General features: G+C 40.3%; 1 protein-coding gene across 1 annotated transcript; it reads left to right on the top strand.

Annotated features, from left to right (window-relative positions):
* Positions 1-848: 848 nt before the first annotated feature.
* On the top strand, positions 849-15,327 carry ppp2r1bb (protein phosphatase 2, regulatory subunit A, beta b). Its single transcript, XM_062418842.1, has 15 exons — positions 849-1,008; positions 1,626-1,716; positions 2,314-2,414; positions 2,705-2,937; positions 3,101-3,248; positions 3,391-3,546; positions 6,136-6,250; positions 6,388-6,458; positions 8,217-8,351; positions 9,572-9,745; positions 9,930-9,990; positions 12,936-13,090; positions 13,278-13,420; positions 13,527-13,618; positions 13,705-15,327. The coding sequence occupies exons 1-15, from the start codon at positions 931-933 to the stop codon at positions 13,719-13,721; spliced, it is 1,770 nt and encodes a 589-aa protein (XP_062274826.1). The 5' UTR covers positions 849-930; the 3' UTR covers positions 13,722-15,327.
* Positions 15,328-18,888: the final 3,561 nt, after the last annotated feature.

Genomic DNA, 18,888 nt, shown 5'->3' with positions numbered 1-18,888 from the left:
GATTTTATTGAATGACAAATGTCCAGAGAACACTATACAGACACATTCAGTAGTTCAGTCAGAGCAACAAGTCAGATAGGCTATAGGTTCCCTTGGCAACGTGATACATACTGTGAGCGCTACTGTAACATGATGCTACTTTCAAAGGAGATGATCAGTGAAAAAGGCACTTTTTAAGCTGATTTCAAGCTGAAACTGTGAACAGAATTTGGCCCGGACGTAGGCTATTGCAGGTTCTAGAGAAGGTGCGCTCGATTTGCTTACCCAGCTGTCCAGGAAGGAAATGTATATTATTAATTAGTATATTATTTCGTGGCCACGAATTAGTATTTCGTGCGCACGTTATACTTATTTCGTGGCCACGAATTAGTATTTCGTGCGCACGTTATAGCTCTATTGTGGCCACAATATAATTTTTTTTTACCATGTCACCAGAGGGGCTTCGTACTAATTGTATATTTTCATGTGCTAAAATCAAAGTACTTTGACCATTAGAGATTATTTTATATTGAAAAGCCTCCCCAAAAAGCTCCTGGTTCGTTTGAATGAGAGTCGTGCTACGTTCCTTTTACCTCGGAATTAGGATAGCCGACCTGAGAATGGCGTCACAGCTGAGATTGAAGTAAGAAAACCAGTTCTAGCCAGGTTAGTCCTTTAATAGCAATACCAGTTGATAAAAAAAACACATTTCATTGTATTTTTCTCATACAAACAGCGTAGCAACATGTCCACAGATAGAAGTTGAACAGTGCTGTGTGTACGACTGGCTTAGTGAGACACAAATAAGACAAAACTGCTAAGAACTATTCCTCGGCGGGTTTTATCGTCGGGTCACTGAACGCAGCAGCAGCAGAGGCTGAAGAGGGAGGGAAACCCCGTAGTACAACACAACAGCGCCATTCGGTAACTGTTACTGCAACAGTGTCCAAAATGGCAGGAGCTGATGGAGACGACTCTCTCTACCCTATCGCAGTTCTCATTGATGAACTGCGAAATGAGGATGTTCAGGTAATAGCATTAGTTTCCTTTTGTATTGTGCGGTAAAATAAATGAAGCCGCGTATGGTGTATTTTCTTAGTCGGACGCCTGAGTGTTATATCTAGCTAACGATTCCGGTCAAGGCCTATCATGCATTTTCTAACCGGGCGCACCCTTTACCAATCTATCATGAGTTACAATGCAAAAAAATATAATGGGGGAGTTTTGGTTGACATTATTTTTAACTGTCATATTAAGCTAATAAAATGAACTGCGTAAAGACGAGCTATATCTTCAGTTCATTGGTTAAACCGCTTGCGTTTGAACGTAGCATCGTAGCAGTAAGCGGTGGCTAATGTTAATGTTAGCAATGACAACAGCATAGCGTCCAAGGCCGCAGTGGGTTAAACTCACTGGTATTATTAGCTTGTGTATTACTCATCAACAAACTTAGAGCTGGCATTTTTTTTTAAAAATCATACTTTACAATGTTAGCTAGCATCATTTCTCGTGATAATGTCTTGTAATTGTACTCGGGTTAGCAAGGTGTAATGATGCTTATTCATTCGCAGTGATAAGTTGCGTAAGCTCTATTATGAATGCTTTTTAAAAAATGTTGTTTTAACGTTGGCTTATTTTGTCTACAGTTGCGACTGAACAGCATCAAGAAGCTGTCCACTATAGCTCTGGCCCTTGGTGTAGAAAGGACTCGCACTGAACTCCTACCTTTCCTCACAGGTAATAAAGTCATTCCTTTTTTACCCTTTTTAAAATCACCTGACCAGTGATACAGCAGCTGTTATTTTGTCCTGTAATAAACACACACACACACACTTTTACCATGTCAAAAATCTATTTATATTTTCTAATTTATATAATATCTAATTTATATAATATGAATATACAAATCATCAATTTCTATATTTAGCTTTTTAATATCTCATTTGTGATCTGGGGCCAAATGCTTCCGCTTGTTGTAATTATAACATGTACCCATCATTTAGTGAGATCAAAGTGTCAAAACACCTGTTAAAAGGCACCACAATACAGGAAATGACATATACTCTGTTAAAAAATTCTGGGGTAAAATATTATGGAATAGTTATGGAAAAGTTAACCTTTTTAAAATCACTTGACCTGTGATACAGCAGCTATGTTATTTTCACAAAGTTGCCCTGTAGTAAAATGTTTTAATATGGTGTACTTTTGACCCTGCCAAGTTGTTGCAATAACTGTCAGGTATGGTGTGAAATTTTCAGCCCTGAACATACACTCATGACTGTTTATGCGGAAATGTCAGTTTTTAAAATTATAACCTTTCTTTTACCTTTTTAGACACCATCTATGATGAAGATGAGGTGCTCTTGGCCTTGGCTGAGCAACTTGGCAATTTCACCATGTTGGTGGGAGGGCCAGAGTATGTCCACTGTCTCCTGGTGAGTTTTGTGGTACTTAAAGCACTGGAGAGTTAATGTAAATGCATGCATATTAACACATACAATTTTGCCCTGATTTTAAGCAGTAGTGGGGAGCCTGCCACTATTACTAAACCAGTTTTACTGTTGTTAATATCAAATACTGTATTTAAGCACCAAAGGGAAAACCTAAAATGTCACACTATCCAACAATTATACATACAGATTACATCCCCAAAAGCTGCATCAAAATATCTTCTATATGAATATTTGAAGAAAAGGGTTTAATCCTATTTTGTCTGGACACACAGCCGCCTCTGGAGAGCCTAGCAACAGTGGAGGAGACAGTAGTCAGAGATAAAGCTGTTGAATCCCTGCGGAAGATCTCTCAGGAGCACTCTCCAGTTGACCTGGAAGTCCATTTTGAGCCTTTGGTCAAGCGACTGGCCAGTGGTGACTGGTTCACTTCTCGCACATCTGCCTGTGGTCTCTTCAGTGTCTGTTATCCCCGTGTCTCCAGCACGGTCAAGGCTGAGATCCGCCAGTAAGTGACTTTTTCTCAAACTGAGGAAAGTGCTCCAACTATGTACTCTTAAGTATTTATGATTTTTAGTTATGTTTGTTTTTGTTTTTAGGCTTCTATTAAAGATGCTGTCTGCAATTAGTTTTGGGTCCCTAATAGAATTTATGTTTGTTATCTCCTATAGGCATTTCCGCACCTTGTGCTCTGATGACACTCCTATGGTGCGCCGTGCTGCAGCATCTAAACTGGGAGAGTTTGCCAAAGTCCTGGAGCTGGATTATGTAAAAAGTGACATCATTTCCCTCTTCACTGCTCTGGCCTCTGATGAGCAGGTATGAGAATTTTTCTTCCTCCATGTTAAATTAAATACCAGTTTCATCCTGCATTATCTTAACTTTCACGTATGCAGTTCCTTTTAATATGACTGTTAAATTCAGTGATGGCAAAACTGTTCCCATTACCTTTTTACATCAGGACTCCGTGCGGCTGCTTGCAGTGGAGGCTTGCGTCAGCATCGCCACTCTGCTGCCTCAGGAGGACCTGGAGACCCTCGTGATGCCAACCCTGCGCCAGGCTGCAGAGGACAAGTCCTGGAGGGTTCGCTACATGGTGGCCGACAAGTTCTCTGAGGTAAGAGGCTCTATTTACTATCCCATATTTCTTTCTCCTTTCCTTACTGAAATCCTGATTAAATGTTGAATTTAAGAAGAAAATTCAGAATTGAGTGCTATTTAGAGCTGTCCAGTTCCTGAGAACCATTTATCTTCAACAATATTGACGCTTGCATATTGCAAACTAGGCTTAATGCCAGCACTCTTTTCTTTAGAGCGCACAGGCACCCCCAGCTCTCAGAGTGGAAATTATATTTGAGTGTGTGGGCACATTTTGACATTTTGCAAAACTGAATGATGCAGGCAAAACAATATAAATGTTAACCCATCTAAGGGAATTTTAATGTGGGTTTTTTCAGATAGCTTATGAGTACTGCATCGTGTCAAGGTAATACTATTATTATACTATAGGTATACTAGTTTATCTTGACAATGCCGGTCAGATTTACATACATGTGCGGCACAAAGCCACACAATGATTCATGTCACGCACACAGCAGCACACTAAAACTAAATGATGTGAACTGCAGCAGTGACTCACCGCCAACTGGGAACGTTAAAGCACGTCTCCTGTGGTTGTTAAATGGTTTAAATATTAATTCACCCATTTTTTGGCAACATGTCGCACGTCATAGATAAAGAAACACAAAGTGGGCGTGTGAGAAACTAAACTAGTAATTACATTTATCTTAATTTGGTACAAATTGTATGTAATGCAATTTGATGATTTGACACAACATTTTGTGTAACATGCAAACTTGCACAGTAGAAGTTGTTGAAACAGAGCTTTTTTCATCTTTGATAGAGTTCAGGTTACTGAGGCCTTGAATTGCTTTCGGTGTTTGTGCTCAGCTGGAAACCATCTTTAGCAGGATCCAGAGATGAAATGGATAATAAAACTATCATGTGACTCTGAGTTTTAAAAAAACAACAACACACAAACCTATTCTCAAATGTTTGTGCTCCTTTAGACTTAATTAAAGTGCAGCAGTTACACATTTATGCACTCTTTTAAGTCTTTCAATGCCCCGTCCTTCGACCTGACAGGCCCAAGCTAAAAAATGTAACACATCTGACCTATGACGAGTGCTATTTGCAAATCTTTGAACATTATTCTAATTACAGCGGTTACCAACTATTCTTTTCATTATCAAGTAGTTTATTTTCTCAATTAATTGTTTTATCCAAGAAATGTGAGATAATAATTTAAAATGTTTCCCAGAGCCAGAGATGACATCGTCCCCAAAGAGGGTTAGGGTTACTCTGGACTAAAGTAATTATAACATATTTACATTTGAGAAACTGGAATACGAGAATTTGCACATTTTTCTTTTAAAAATGACTCAAAACCAAAAAAAGTTAGTTATTAAAATAGTCACTGATTAACTTAATTTAATAGTTAGCAACTCATCGATTGACCAATTGTTGTAAGCTGTAGTTCTGATGATGGTCAATACGAAAGGCCCCTTGTTTATGCTCAGCCCACTCTTAGGGGGTTGAGGGATATTTTAGGTACAATTTATGAGCAGCTAGCATGTCTGAAGCCTGTTTTTGTGCTTTCCCCAAACTGAAATATTCTACAGTTGTGGCCAATTCATGTTTTCTTCTTCTTCCGCGAGGGTCCGTGTGACACAAACGTTATCTGCCCATCTCCACGAGGGTGCACACACAACACAAACTGTACACATTGCAAGCGCATCAACAGCGCATGTGCTAGAAAAGCAAACAAATGCCCATGTTGTTTACTGCATGTATTTACTGTGGTGTTCTTCTCAATAAGTTGTAACATATAAGAAGTCCTCAGCTGCATTCAGACTGAAAACAGCCCGCCTGTTAAAAGTATATGAGGGGCTGTGTTAGTGTAAACCTGTTTTTGTTATAAGTAGTTGTTCAACCAAAAACAAACACTGGAGCTCTTCTTGCGTATGCATGGAATGCGTCTGTGTAGCAGACCAACGCTGACCCTCAATTTTAGTATGTATGGAGCTGAAGTCGCAGAATATTTGAAGTGCAAATAACAAGGGGGGATTATGTGGCCATTTTGACCATTTTGTTTTTTTATTTCAGCATTTAATGTTATAACAATGTACTTGCTTCACATTAAAACTTTACGATGTTGCACAATTGCAGACAGTTAAGTAAAGTTGAATATCTTTTTATATTACACCCATTTAATGCTTGAGTAGAGCATCCATAACTGGGTTTCTGTACTCTGAATGATTATCCAGGCTGTTGAAATGTATTCAGGATTTTTGTGTGTGAAGCTATGAGCAGGTTTGTGGAGTACTAAACATAATAATTAATAACTGATTGTCCAAGTCAATGAAACCACAGCTCCACCTTTTGATAGTCAGAAAGGCTTTTCAGTAAGAATAATTCATATTTTTTCTTCATCACTGACCCCAAAACACACAACCACTTTGACCACAGTTATCCAGCATTCCCCTCCCTGTTTTACATCAGATAAAAAACTTAGGTATCGATGTTTTGTATCTTATTCTTTCCTTATCTTAAAACGATGTCCGATCCAATATAGCATATTTTTTGTATTTACATTTTTTCTCACTTGTGTGGATATTGAGAGAAGTTGTTTTCTCTTTGAATGCAGCTCCAGAAAGCAGTCGGACCAGAGATCACCAAGAACGATCTGGTCCCAGCCTTCCAGAATCTGCTGAAGGACTGTGAAGCTGAGGTCCGTGCTGCTGCTGCCAACAAAGTCAAAGGTTAGTCCATGGGTCACATTAATTGGTAAAAGTATGAATGCCTGATGGAGACTTGAAGAGGTTAAACTGAGCAAGGCTTCAGCTTCTTGTCCAGGCCACTCTGTGTTTTACTGACTGTTGGTTTTTCTTTTTGTCAGAGTTCTGCGAGAACCTCCCGGAGGACAATCGTGAGCAAATCATCATGACTCACATTCTTCCCTGTGTCAAGGTAAAATTAAAAATTAAGAAAATTCTGTCTACCACATTGTGACACTTTTCTGGTGCTCCACTTCTCAGTTGAACTTAAGACTCTTTGATTTGTGTCATTAAGCGATGAAAAAGAGCTATTCTTTTTATAGTCTCACCCAAAGCGTCTATGCAGGCGTGTGGTGTTGTGACATCCGATTAAAGGAAAACTTTGTCTCTACAACCTGGGCCTTATTTTTGTAGTTAGTCGGCCATTATTCCTTTGGAAAATGAAGATGATTTATTGACCAATTCAACTACTAATATCGTGCAAACAGAAGAATTACACATCAGGTCACAACTGCTAATGTAATCAGAAAATCATATCGATGTGAAACTGAAAATCCACAAATGCTAAACAATAAAACAAAAAACACCAGCACATCAATTGTAACAACACTCTTATGCAATTGTCAATTTCATAGAAACTCTGTAAACAAAGTTGAACCACAAAGCTGCTCTGCAACAACACTATTTACAACAGACAGTTGTGGGTATTCATTTTAAATTAGTCTTTATTTTCTCTTCCAACTTAGGTAAAACCAGTTTTATTTACAAGCCATTTGATTTTATGACCACTTGTGTTGCTTGCCCTTCTAGACTCCACATTTAACAAGATTTTTCCAAATCTTAACAGCTGGTGACTAAAATGTAGTAATTGACTGAATGATGTTAAAACTATGGAAAACAAAAGTATCCTTCAACAAAGTCTTGGATGAAACAGCACATTTTCATGATTTCTAGTGAACGATGAAACATTTTTAAGTGTGCATCATCAACATACACACACTAAAGAAGAAGAGATGGTTTGATATAACAAGTATATCTATACATAGACGCCCAATACTATAACGATAACCATAACTGGCTTCAATACATGTTTTGTGTTGCAAAAGTCAAGAGGGTGAGACATCAGTTGTCTGTGTTGTTCAGATTTTAAACAGCAGGTGGCACTGTTGTTTTTATTATCACACTATAAATTAAATTGTAGTGCCATAGATTAAATATAATATAATATATATATTTTAATAGTGGTTGTGGCAGAAGAGGCAGACCAGAGAAATGTCAGGATCTATAGACTCCTGTTTGTAAAGGGAACATATAAATGTTGTAAAGGGCCATTCAGTTTATACTGACAACATGACAGTAAAGATATACATGTAGCAGTAAACTGACACACCAACGTAGAGAGGTGTGTACACAACTTACCATAATATAATTCAACAACATACTTTATATGACACGTAATACTTATGCATTGCATACGCTTCCCCATAGGCTTGGTGATATATGGTGCAGTATGTTGTTTTGGATTTGGAGCAAATATTTTCTAAAAAGTGTTTCAAGTCCTTAATGAGTTTCTACTTAAACCTTTTCATATGGTACATAAAGAAAAATATTGCTGACACAACATTTGGTATCACTGATGTTTAATGTGATCAGGGAACAGAAACATGTAATATTCATGCTTTCTTTTTTTTTTTTCTTAATATGTCATTTTGTTCCTGTCTACATCATATTTGAATGATTCAAACAGTATTTAAATGCAATGACTGTTGTCTACACTAGTATTAAGCCCACTTTGCTTTGTATTTACACCCACGTAGATTATAGCCTCCCTCTGTGTAGTGTGTTGTGAATATGACCGACAGCAGCAGTCTGGATGTTTATTTACGTACTTGCTTTCTCAACTATTTGTTTGTTCTAATCTCTGTCTCCTGTGTGTCCCATCCCTGACCAGGAGCTTGTTTCAGACACCAACCAGCATGTGAAGTCAGCCCTCGCCTCGGTCATTATGGGCCTTTCAACCATCCTGGGCAAGGACAACACAATAGAGCACTTACTGCCTCTTTTCCTGGCTCAGCTCAAGGACGAGGTAAAGGAAATGCAGACTTCTAATTGTCGGACACAATTTTGTTTCCCCGTGTTTTTACACTGCTGGCTTTGTAAATCGTCACAGGGGTCTGAGTGTAACCAGCTTCCTTTTTGACCTTTCATGATCAGCATTTCTGAGACACGTTAAAGGCACTGAACTGCTTTCGTCACATTAACCTTGCTGCCTTCTGACCCGGTAGGAGGATGATCATGCAGTTGGCAGTCAGACTAAGACCTTACAATTAGAAGATTGGATAGCTGTGTCTGAAGCTGTTACATTAACAAAATTGTAGATGCAGTGGGGTTTTTGTAATTGCAGTGGGTTGTTGGGATCTGTGTATGTATACTATGTGCATAACAATGGGCTGTGCAGCAGCTGACGCATGTCTGTACTTTCGTGTAACGTAACAGGTTCATCTACAGTAACAATGGCCCAATCATATCTTTAGTCCAATGAATACATTTCCATGGGGCTCATTTGCATATTGAGATTAGACATGAGTTTGGCAGATAATGCACAACTGTATATACATGTTTTGGGAGGCTTGAGGCTGTCAGTTCTGCCACTGCTCTCCTTAGTCCTATTTAAAGATGGCCCATTTTCCTCACGGCACAAAACAAGACCAGGAGTGTCTAATTAGATTACAGTCCAAACTGACAGCTTTGTCTCACAAATTTCAATAATTCAAGGTGCATGTGTCTGAGGCCAAATGCACAGGGAGCAAGACTGAGAACATTCTGTAGAAATGTCAAGAGATGAATTATTTCGACTTGTGCCTTATTTTGCTGGTAAGTTAACAAGCCCAGCAGAAAGTGGCGAATCGTGCAGTTTTACGTGTCTGCTTTCTGGAATACGTGCATGAATTTGTTTTTTGTTTTTTTAGCTCTTCCCAATGTTAATATCCTGTCTAGATAAGAACTAAAGCAGATCTCCATTTAAGGCTCTTGGATATAAATCTGGGTTACATTATTCAGGACAACAATACTTGATCTAATCTATTTTGTTTAGAGTGATTAAAGTAGCTTGGCTTGTACAGAGCCAATACAATTTGCACTTTGAGAGAGTAAAAAGTAGGGCTGTAATTGTTCAATACAAAGTTTCTTTTTGCTTGACATTTATATCAATTTATGGTGAAAGTGTCTAAAATTTGGAGACTTGATTGTAATAATGATGTGTTGTCATGAGCTTAACTGTTCATTTCAATGATCCTCCTTTCACAGTGCCCTGAGGTGCGTCTCAACATCATTTCCAACCTAGACTGTGTGAATGAGGTGATTGGAATCCGTCAGCTCTCCCAGTCTCTGCTGCCAGCCATTGTGGAGCTAGCAGAGGACGCAAAGTGGAGGGTCCGCCTAGCCATCATAGAGTACATGCCCCTGTTGGCCGGCCAGCTGGTGAGTCACAGAGTCAAGGAAGACCTCTGAAACCATATAAAATGTTTTAAAAGTCTTACTAATTCGTACCATGCGTTGAACCAGAATAGATAGAAATGTGCAGACAACCAGACTTTATTAGGCCTGATTTAACTGAAGGTGTCCGGGAAATTGATCTAACTATGTTGTGTCCTCGTTCCCTCAGGGAGTGGAATTCTTCGACGAGAAGCTCAACACTCTTTGTATGGCCTGGCTTATTGACCACGGTAAGGACGCTCTTGGGTTAAAGTTGTCCAAGCAGTTATATCATACATCAACGGATATTACAGACTAAATGTACTGCATCATACTAAAAAGCCACTAAATGGTATGACGTTAATTCCTATACCCCCTTTCTGTGTAAGAAAACAAAACAAAAAAACCCCAAATCCTTACTTCTCATGTTCTCCTTTTGCTGCTTCAGCCAGTGTCACCATTATAATGCACCAACCCCTTTTTTTGGTAATGATTTCGCACACAATTTAGGCGACATCTGCTTATTGTTCATTATACACTTCTGCAAGGTTGCATTAATTGTCGCTACTATTGTATCTGAAGCTTAATCAGTTTTCCATATCTCAGAGCATCACTGCTCTCACTCACCGACAGGTCTCCTCTTCATACCCTGATACCTTTTTTATTAACAAGACAAAGAGAGACTCAGGTAGAAGGGGAGGAAAATTAAGACCTGAGGGAGGGATGAGACGTGGCAATTTACAGATCTCTGCCAACATTTAAATGTTAGTAAAAAGGGCTGTGAATAAAAACCGTTCTTCTCTGTAGCTCTGTCTACAGTAAACTATAGCTGCGAGGAGGGAAAGAGGATGGTGAAGTACAGAGAGGGAAGAAAAATTAATCTGTTGGCACAAAGGTTTTGGTTTTCAGAATCTGTCATTAGACACCATAGTATAAATTAACTGACCTCTCGTACTTTTAAACGCTCTGTATGTTTATCTCAAGCTACTTGCCTTAACCTTGTTTCTCCCTGTGAAATTTATACGAAGTTATATGAAGTTAAAACTCACATTTGTAGGAACGGAAGTCTGACAGTTCGACTCAACTGAATGAATAGAAAGGGGGAACCATTTTCAGTCTCTTGCTCCGGTATACTGTGTGCCAAACTCTTCATTTGTATCTTTATTCCACCAAAATACAACATGAAACATAAGTGGCAATTAAGAAAATGGCCTGCAGTCTTTTTATTTAAAACTGCATTAATAGATTTAATTTAAAAGCATCTCACAGCCTCCTGCAGACATGACAGTAAGAAACTGAGGGGGAGGCAGAAACAGACTGAGCGCCGAGTTATTTTTTACCTCAGTTGTTTTAAGTTGTTTAATGCTGCAGTGTGCTAATGTTAGTCTCTGAGGGATGGCCTGGAAAGTTCAAAATATACTTCACTTTCATCTCATAAAGGTAATTAGTCATGAAATCAAAACAATTTTGCAACGCTGCCTTTTGTGAAGAGTACTCAGCTCTATCACGTGTGCGCTGTAGACTGTTGAGGTGCTGTACTGTCCTCACAGTTAAGTCCCGGCTTTTTTGTTTCAACAGCATCATTTAGAAAATCAATTTTTGACGTTTGTGAATCAATGTAGAATCATCCACATCCGCATTGTGATGCATGTAAGAATCAATATTTCTTCCCCCTCCCACATCTATAAAGTGGAGTTACTGTGGGTGAGCGTATCCCTGGGCCTTTGTACCCCTGGCTCACCTCGCTACCCAGCAGATCATCCATATTCAAATGCTGGATGAGTTGTGTACTCAACGAGCTACACAACACACCCTGCCTATAAAGCTGTCTTACGCATACGTTTTTCACTCAGAGTATATAGTGTTCTCTTCATCGAGTTTTCCAATTAGAGAGACGTGCGCTATTGAGGACAAAGGGCCAGCTGGGTTACATCATTGGAATGTTGCTGGTGTTAGTTTCTCTCTCTCTCTGTCTCTGTGTGTGTGTGTGTGTGTGTGTGTGTGTGTGTGTGTGTGTGTGTGTGTGTGTGTGTGTGTGTGTGTGTGTGTGTGTGTGTGTGTGTGTGTGTGTGTGTGTGTGTGTGTGTGTGTGTGTGTGTGTGTGTGTGTGTGTGTGTGTGTGTGTGTGTGTGTGTGTGTGTGTGTGTGTGTGGGGCTTAGGGCTGTGCCACCCTTACATAAGCCCTTTAAAGAAAGACAGGAATACAGAAATCAGCCCCTGAATCTTTGCCTCACTGACTCTATTGCAGAGACCTCCCTCCTCTTCTCTCATTTTAACACATTAACCATAACTATTTTGACTTGAAAATATCCACAGTGTGTCCAACCAGGATATAAAATAAAGTATTTTCTAATCTTCGCATGTACTGTACTGCTACTGAGACTATTGAATTTTGTTTTTTTTCCAGCTGTATAATCCAGTGTACAGATAAATGATGTGCTTAGTTTTTTTTATTAAGACAGCAGTCATACAGTCTCAGTTGTGAAATACCAGGATGTCTGAAATAAAACCTACTGACACATCCTACATTCTGTCTACAGAGAATTATCAGTTGGCTCTACAGATTCCCTCAGCTTTACAGAGTTTTATAGTTTAGTTTTCTTGCCCGCAACTTTACTGTTTTGGTTTACTGTCACTGTTGTTTTCAGCTGCCGCAGCACACTACCTGGCCCGCTCCAAATAGCAAACAGACACAGTAAGCAACTAGCTGTTGAAAGTAGCCAAGCTTTGAGTTAGTTGTGAAAAAAACTTAAATTGAAAATTGTTGTCTATGTGGCAAAAAACAAGACCTTGAATGATGAATGATGACGCCGCTCTGCGACTGCTGGACGAGTAAATAATTAGCAATCGTTGGCTAACAAGTTTTTCACATCAACTTTAAAGGTGATGACATGTTGTTGTTGTTGTGTTCGCTGCCCCAAAGTGGCCAAAATAAACATCATAGATTTAAATGCTTAAACATTACTGTAATTCATTAACTTCTTTACCACACACTTGAATTGAAGCAGCAGGTTTCTATGGGGGACGAGGGGGGAAAAAAACAAGAATCATCTTGAGTGCACTAGAAAAGCTTAAACCTCTGTAAGCAGTCTCATCAGGTTAATGTTTTCTGTTGCGTTTTTGTTTGCGGGTTTGTTGGATTTCATTGCAGTTCACTTGTCTCCCAAATTAATTAATGTCACGGTTGTTTTCTAGTGTATGCCATCCGTGAGGCAGCTACCTGTAACCTCATGAAGCTGGTAGAGAAGTTTGGAGCCGAGTGGGCTCAGAACACCATCGTGCCCAAAGTGCTGGGTATGGCCAATGACCCCAATTATCTGCACAGGATGACCACTCTATTCTGCATCAATGTGAGTCAATGCCACCTGATCCCAAAACTACTTTAACCTATTAATGAGACCCTTTTATTTTGTCCTGATACCATTCACTAGCCTTTCTAAGTCTACACAAGTTCCCTTTTTTACACCATATTTCTATATTATCTGTACATGTAGCTGACTTGTCGTCCTGTTTGACCACCTCTATTGTGTGTCTTAGGCCTTGTCAGAGGCTTGTGGCCAGGACATCACCACTAAGCAGATGCTACCAGTGGTCCTCAAGATGTCCAACGACCAGGTGGCCAACGTACGCTTCAATGTGGCCAAGTCCCTTCAGAAGATCGGCCCCGTCCTCGACAGCAAGTATGTCCCAACATCAGATGCTTCCTCTCCACAGTGCTGCGCCGTACAAATCAGACCAGCATTGAAAAGTAGTCTAATAATTCCTCTCTTCTGTGTTTGTCCCCAGTGCCCTTCAGACAGAAGTGAAGCCAGTGCTAGAGAAACTGGCCACAGACACAGACATGGATGTCAAGTATTTTGCCCAGGAGGCTATCAGTGGTGAGCACTTCTCTTCGTTTTCCAGTATGTATGAACTTAGTCTGCTGTACATCTTCAAAACTCATCCCTCCCTCTTCTCTCCACAGTTCTGGCCCTGGCATAACCAACCCAACATGACTAAACCAGACAACCACCCGAAAAATCAACGCAACACTTTTACAAGATATTTATTGATGTTCAGGAACAACTGGTAAATGTATAGAGAAAGCTGTTAAAAATTGTTTTATCCTTTTTTCTTTTTGGTTTTCTTTCTTTCTTTTTTTCTTTACTGTACAATGGTAGTCCATGTCCAGGCATAGCACAGGCTTATTTGTTAACCTTCCGCTTTGCTGTAAATGGGTGCTTTTAACAAAGGCAAAATGTGACGAAATTGCATTAAGTGGTGCATGCTGACTAATGTGCTACTGTTCTAGCTAGGCATCGCTAATCACGACCCCTCTCACATTCCTCCCTTTTTACATCCTTGGCCACTGTTGTACTTTAACCACAGTCATTGCTGCATACCACATGTCTATGTGCGCTACTCAGCGCCGTGCTAGGTCTCTGCACTTTTTCTCCCAGTGCTAGACTTAAACTTTGAGCAGCAGATGGTGCAACAAGCTGTTTATTTTGCCGAGCTTCCTCTCGAATCAGCCCCTTGATCGCTCTCATTTCTCCCAGAGACACTGGTGTGGCTGCCCAGAGAAGTGATTGAAAAGTCTGTGCAGGTCTAAAAGGCAGTCTCTTTTTTGCACCAGACCAAACCTATTGTGTCTCTTTAATACTTAACAGTATGGCGGTGTCCATTACTGCATATAATCTGATAAACTCTCATTGATTGCATGTACTAATCAATCTCAAATAGTGTCCTTGCCCAACTCCATCTACCAGACTACCCCCTCTACACGGTTTGTTTTCTGCTGCAACACAGATTGAATTGGTTGAACAAATGATTTACCTCAACCCAAAGTAATAGGGACCAGCTCAGTCTTAATGTGTTGCTCATAATTATCCCTCTTCCAAATCCACAGTGATTTTGTTCATGTACAAGGGTGGGAGTAGTAGTGTCAGTTGTCTGCAATATGTTCTCGGCATTGCTTTTAATCTTTGTGCCAATGACTTTGATCAGCAGTGGTGTTTTTTTTTTTCTTTTAGTATGCCTGGGTAAACAGTTTTCACCATTCTTTTCTTTAAGGGACACTATTCCTTGGACGTTAATAGGATGGTAAAGCTAAATTGACTACAGCTATCGGGTCTGTTGGATTAATGAAACTGCGATCACCTAGTTTCCCCCTTATGTCCATGCTAAGTCCTCCAGTGTGTATGAGATTTAAAAGCATACAGTCCGAGAAGGGCCACCCAAGGATCCTCGCTGGTGGATCTGTACACAGTGGAGAACAAGTGCATGCTTTCAAAGAAAGTGGGATGGGGGACATGGAGCATGTGTACGTAAGACTGCATAATGTTTTATTATGGGGTGGGAGCTGGGATGGTTATGGGCGGGTTGAATAAATGTATCGTCTGTGTTGAAAAAAAACTTTTGTCTTTTCCTGAACTCCTCCCGCTGTTCCCTCCTCCGCCCTCCCCTCTCAGTTTATTCTCTTGAATAAACCTTGATTGTTGATTGTCCTGTATCACGAAGACTGTGCTTTTATTTTTATTTTGAGATCTCCTCACAATTGGGATGCTGTACTACTGTATCTTGACCTGAATAAAATAACACAAAGGAACCAGTGTAATCTGCTTTCATAACTATTTACATCTCCAGTACATCAAGACCTCTCGGCTCTGTAATTACCAGTTTCTTACTGCATGATGACAGCTAACAGCAAATGATAATATCAAAACCACTGCTTTGTGTTTAACAGTAAATCTATCAAACGAATGTATAAAGATTCCAAAAATATAACATAAATGCCTTTAACATCAATAAAATTGTCACGTAAAGTAATATAAAAATATAATGCATTTAAGATGTGCAACACCATAAAAGTAGACCACGTAGTTTCACATGAGTCATACGTTTGTTATGGGATGACTAAACAGGTGTTTTGACAGTTTTAACAAAAACAAGTGCTGGATGAAGTTTGTGTAAACACAGTAGATGAAATATAAGTTGAGTAAAAGTACTGAGTTGAAATTGTAATGGAAGTGTAGAGCAGATAAACTTTTAAAGAATAAAAGATGAAAGCAGTGGATCTAGAATGTATGTATCTAGAATCTATGAAGCGTTGAGAGCAGTTGAACAATGACATTAAGAGCAGCATAAATGTCGTCAAAAAGGTAAAGATGAAAACAGTTGAAATGTTAGTTTACTGTAACAAATGAAGGCAGCTGAACTGAAAGCAGTTGTAAGGTCAGCTGAAATGCAAGGCTGAAAGGTTATTTGACACAGTTGAAATGTCAGCTGTAATGACTTAAGATGTAGCGACTGAAAGCAGTTAAAGTGTCATTTGAAGAGAGATGAAAGCAGTTGAAATGTCAGTCGAAGGCTTAAGAATGACACGTGAGACTGAAAGCAGTGAAATTGTTACAGGAGTTGAAATGTGAGTTTTTGTCTCAGCTGAAAGCAGTCGAAGTGTTAAATGATGAGATAAATGCAGTTGCAGTCATCATTTTTGACTTTCGCTTTGCCGCTGAAGGATTGAAGTATTCACTGCGTTGATGTCATGTCAGTATTTGGTATGGTATTCAGCACCTCTGGTATGTGGTCAGGTCTGTCAGCACATTTGGATGCTGGTCAGGCTTTGTCAAGCTGCATAGTGACGGAGTGAACAACAATTTTTAAGTACTGTCAGAATTGTGGTCTGGCTTTAGTTCTGGACTCTGACTTGGCCGATAAAACATTGTTTGTTCTGATGCCATACCCGAGTAGCTTTAACTCAATGTTTGGGGTTGTTTACTTGCTGTAAAATACTTTTCTTAAGTGGCACTTCTCCTAGAGACTACCACATTTATTCCCCCAGCACTTCACCAGCCTTACGGGGCCTGCTGCAGAGAAGCGTCCCCTCAGCATGCGACGCTGCGGCCCCCAGGCTTCATGGAGGGGGTGATGTGTTTCTGGTTGTGTGGTTTTGGCAAACAGCTCAGTGCAGGGGCAGAAAAGCTGGAATATACACTTTGTTGAGTACATACAAAAAACAAATAACGCTCACTATAATTCACTGATGTAATAAACTCCTTGGATATTTCTTTGTGGGCTTTGTCACAATATTTATACGCTTTTAAGTATAGTTTGTTAGCCTGTAAACGACTTCAAATAAATGTGGGATTCATTTCACATGTTCCTTGTCTCATATTTGGTCAGCTCTGACCTGGTAGGCAACTGCTGTGAGGATGAAAGCGCAGGTCCTCTAGGCTTTTTTGGCCACAGGGAATCACACAGAGCAAGGCAGAATCTGCAGCTGACCCCTGCCCTCACCCCCGACACCAGCCCTCACACTGACTACTGCTGAGGAGACAATGCAAGTTAAATAGTCTTCACTTTTGCTTTTTCACACATGAAAAACACATTTTTTTATCATTTTATTGCACATAGTTGTACTTGCTGTTTTTCGCTACATGCAGCAGATCTTAGATGCACTCGTCTTTTTTTGTTGATTCCAAATGAGCAATAAGCAAGCACAGAGGATTAAGGCAATAAATCAGATGGCAGGGATCTTTATTAGAATCTCAACTTTCTCTTTTTAATCTCCTCAAATCTCCCATCAGCCATTTGCCCTCCCAATCCTCCACCCGCCCCTTTTTACTGTATACCTCATCGCCAAAGCACATCATGCACATACCATGTAGTGTATGGTGGTAGCTGCTGCAGCATGTCAGCACATTCTGCTACAGCGAGGCTACCCTGAGAGCTATTTAGAATATAGTAGCTTCAAGGCGGGGTGTGTTTTTAGAGAAATGTTGAGAGCTAGGAGGAGGATTGGTTGTAGATGGAGCCCTTGAGACAGTCTATGAGGAGTTTTTTTTTTTTAAGCTAGAAGCAGAGGAACATGCCAAGCTTTAAACTACAACCCAAAATCTTCATTAAAACACGATTACTTGAGGACGAAGGCTAATCCTCACCTAAATCCACTTGAGTTCATGAGGCAGTAATGAAACAGCAGCAACCTATTTCTTTCCTATTTAGATCCTGTTATTTGGGGGTGGGAGGGAGGGGATTTTCAGCAGCCAGAGCACTTGACAGCGCTGAGAGCCCTGACGTCAATGCAGCTGCCTCCCAGGACTGTGTCATTTATAATGAAAGGAGTCAAGCAAAGCCCCCACGCAGCAACGGCGCACGCACACACACACATACACACACACACACACACACACACACACACACACACACACACACATTATGAGGTCAGATGCATCAGGGTGACAAATGACAAACATCAGTTGGGAAGAAGAGGATCGTTGGCCCACATGTTTTCTCTAAGTCACCTTGTCGCTTCTTCCCCCCCCCCCTCCCTCCTCTCTCATTCTGTCATCTATATTCACTGTTTATAAACTGTACAAACTTTCTTCTCTAGAATAATATCAGTGTGGCGGTGAGTGCAGAGAAAACACAAAGGTCGCTCAAGCAGCGTGTGTGTGTGTGTGTGTGTGGATGTGTGTGAGAGAGAGAGAGAGAGAGAGAGAGAGAGAGAGAGAGAGAGAGAGAGAGAGAGAGAGAGAGAGAGAGTCTTGACTTGGCTGTGACATCCATTCCAGAGCCTGCAGGAGCTGATTTTTTCCAGGCACTACTGGGTCATCTGCACTGGGATTTCTGGCTCTGTCCATCTGCCGGCCAGCGTGTATTCGGCTGGTATTCAGAGACAAGGGAATGAGGCTAAATAATGGGGGACACACTCTCTGTGAGTGTGGCGTGACCTTCAATGAAGAGCTGATTTCATAGAAGCTTTTCATTGCAAAAAAAAATCTTTGTTCCACCGATAATCCTCACACACACCGTGCAGAGCCACAGCATTTACGTCACACTCAAGTGCTACAAAGCCTGTTTGCTGCACAGGGCTTGCAGTTTTTAAGTGTGTGTGTGTGTGTTTGTATTTATTGCATGTTGGATATCAGAGAAAAGGTGCAGCTTTTTAAAAAAAGGAATACATTTTTTGCTCAGGGTTCAGAGCTTGAACGTTTGTCTCTGAGTCTTTTTAAAAAATGTTTTATTGAGCAGCACTAATCCTGAACAGTGCTGTGATCTCCTGCTCTAAAAGACGCAGTAGGATGTTGTCATCCACCCTCCTCCTGTTGTCATGGCAACCATTGATGTCATTACAGTATACTTTGGCCTGATGAGTGAATAGGCC

This window comes from Scomber scombrus, chromosome 5, assembly GCF_963691925.1.
Source record: "Scomber scombrus chromosome 5, fScoSco1.1, whole genome shotgun sequence".
Lineage (NCBI taxonomy): Eukaryota > Metazoa > Chordata > Actinopteri > Scombriformes > Scombridae > Scomber > Scomber scombrus.
The sequence above is the reverse complement of the archived record's forward strand: the minus strand, read 5'-3'. Positions and strand labels throughout refer to the sequence as shown.

Bases quoted from the DNA above. Each gene is read 5' to 3' on its own strand.
- ppp2r1bb (XM_062418842.1), top strand. From the start codon at position 931: ATGGCAGGAGCTGATGGAGACGACTCTCTCTACCCTATCGCAGTTCTC. The intron at 3,249-3,390 runs GTATGAGAATTT...TTTTTACATCAG, and splicing joins CTCTGGCCTCTGATGAGCAG to GACTCCGTGCGGCTGCTTGC. The intron at 6,459-8,216 runs GTAAAATTAAAA...ATCCCTGACCAG, and splicing joins ACATTCTTCCCTGTGTCAAG to GAGCTTGTTTCAGACACCAA.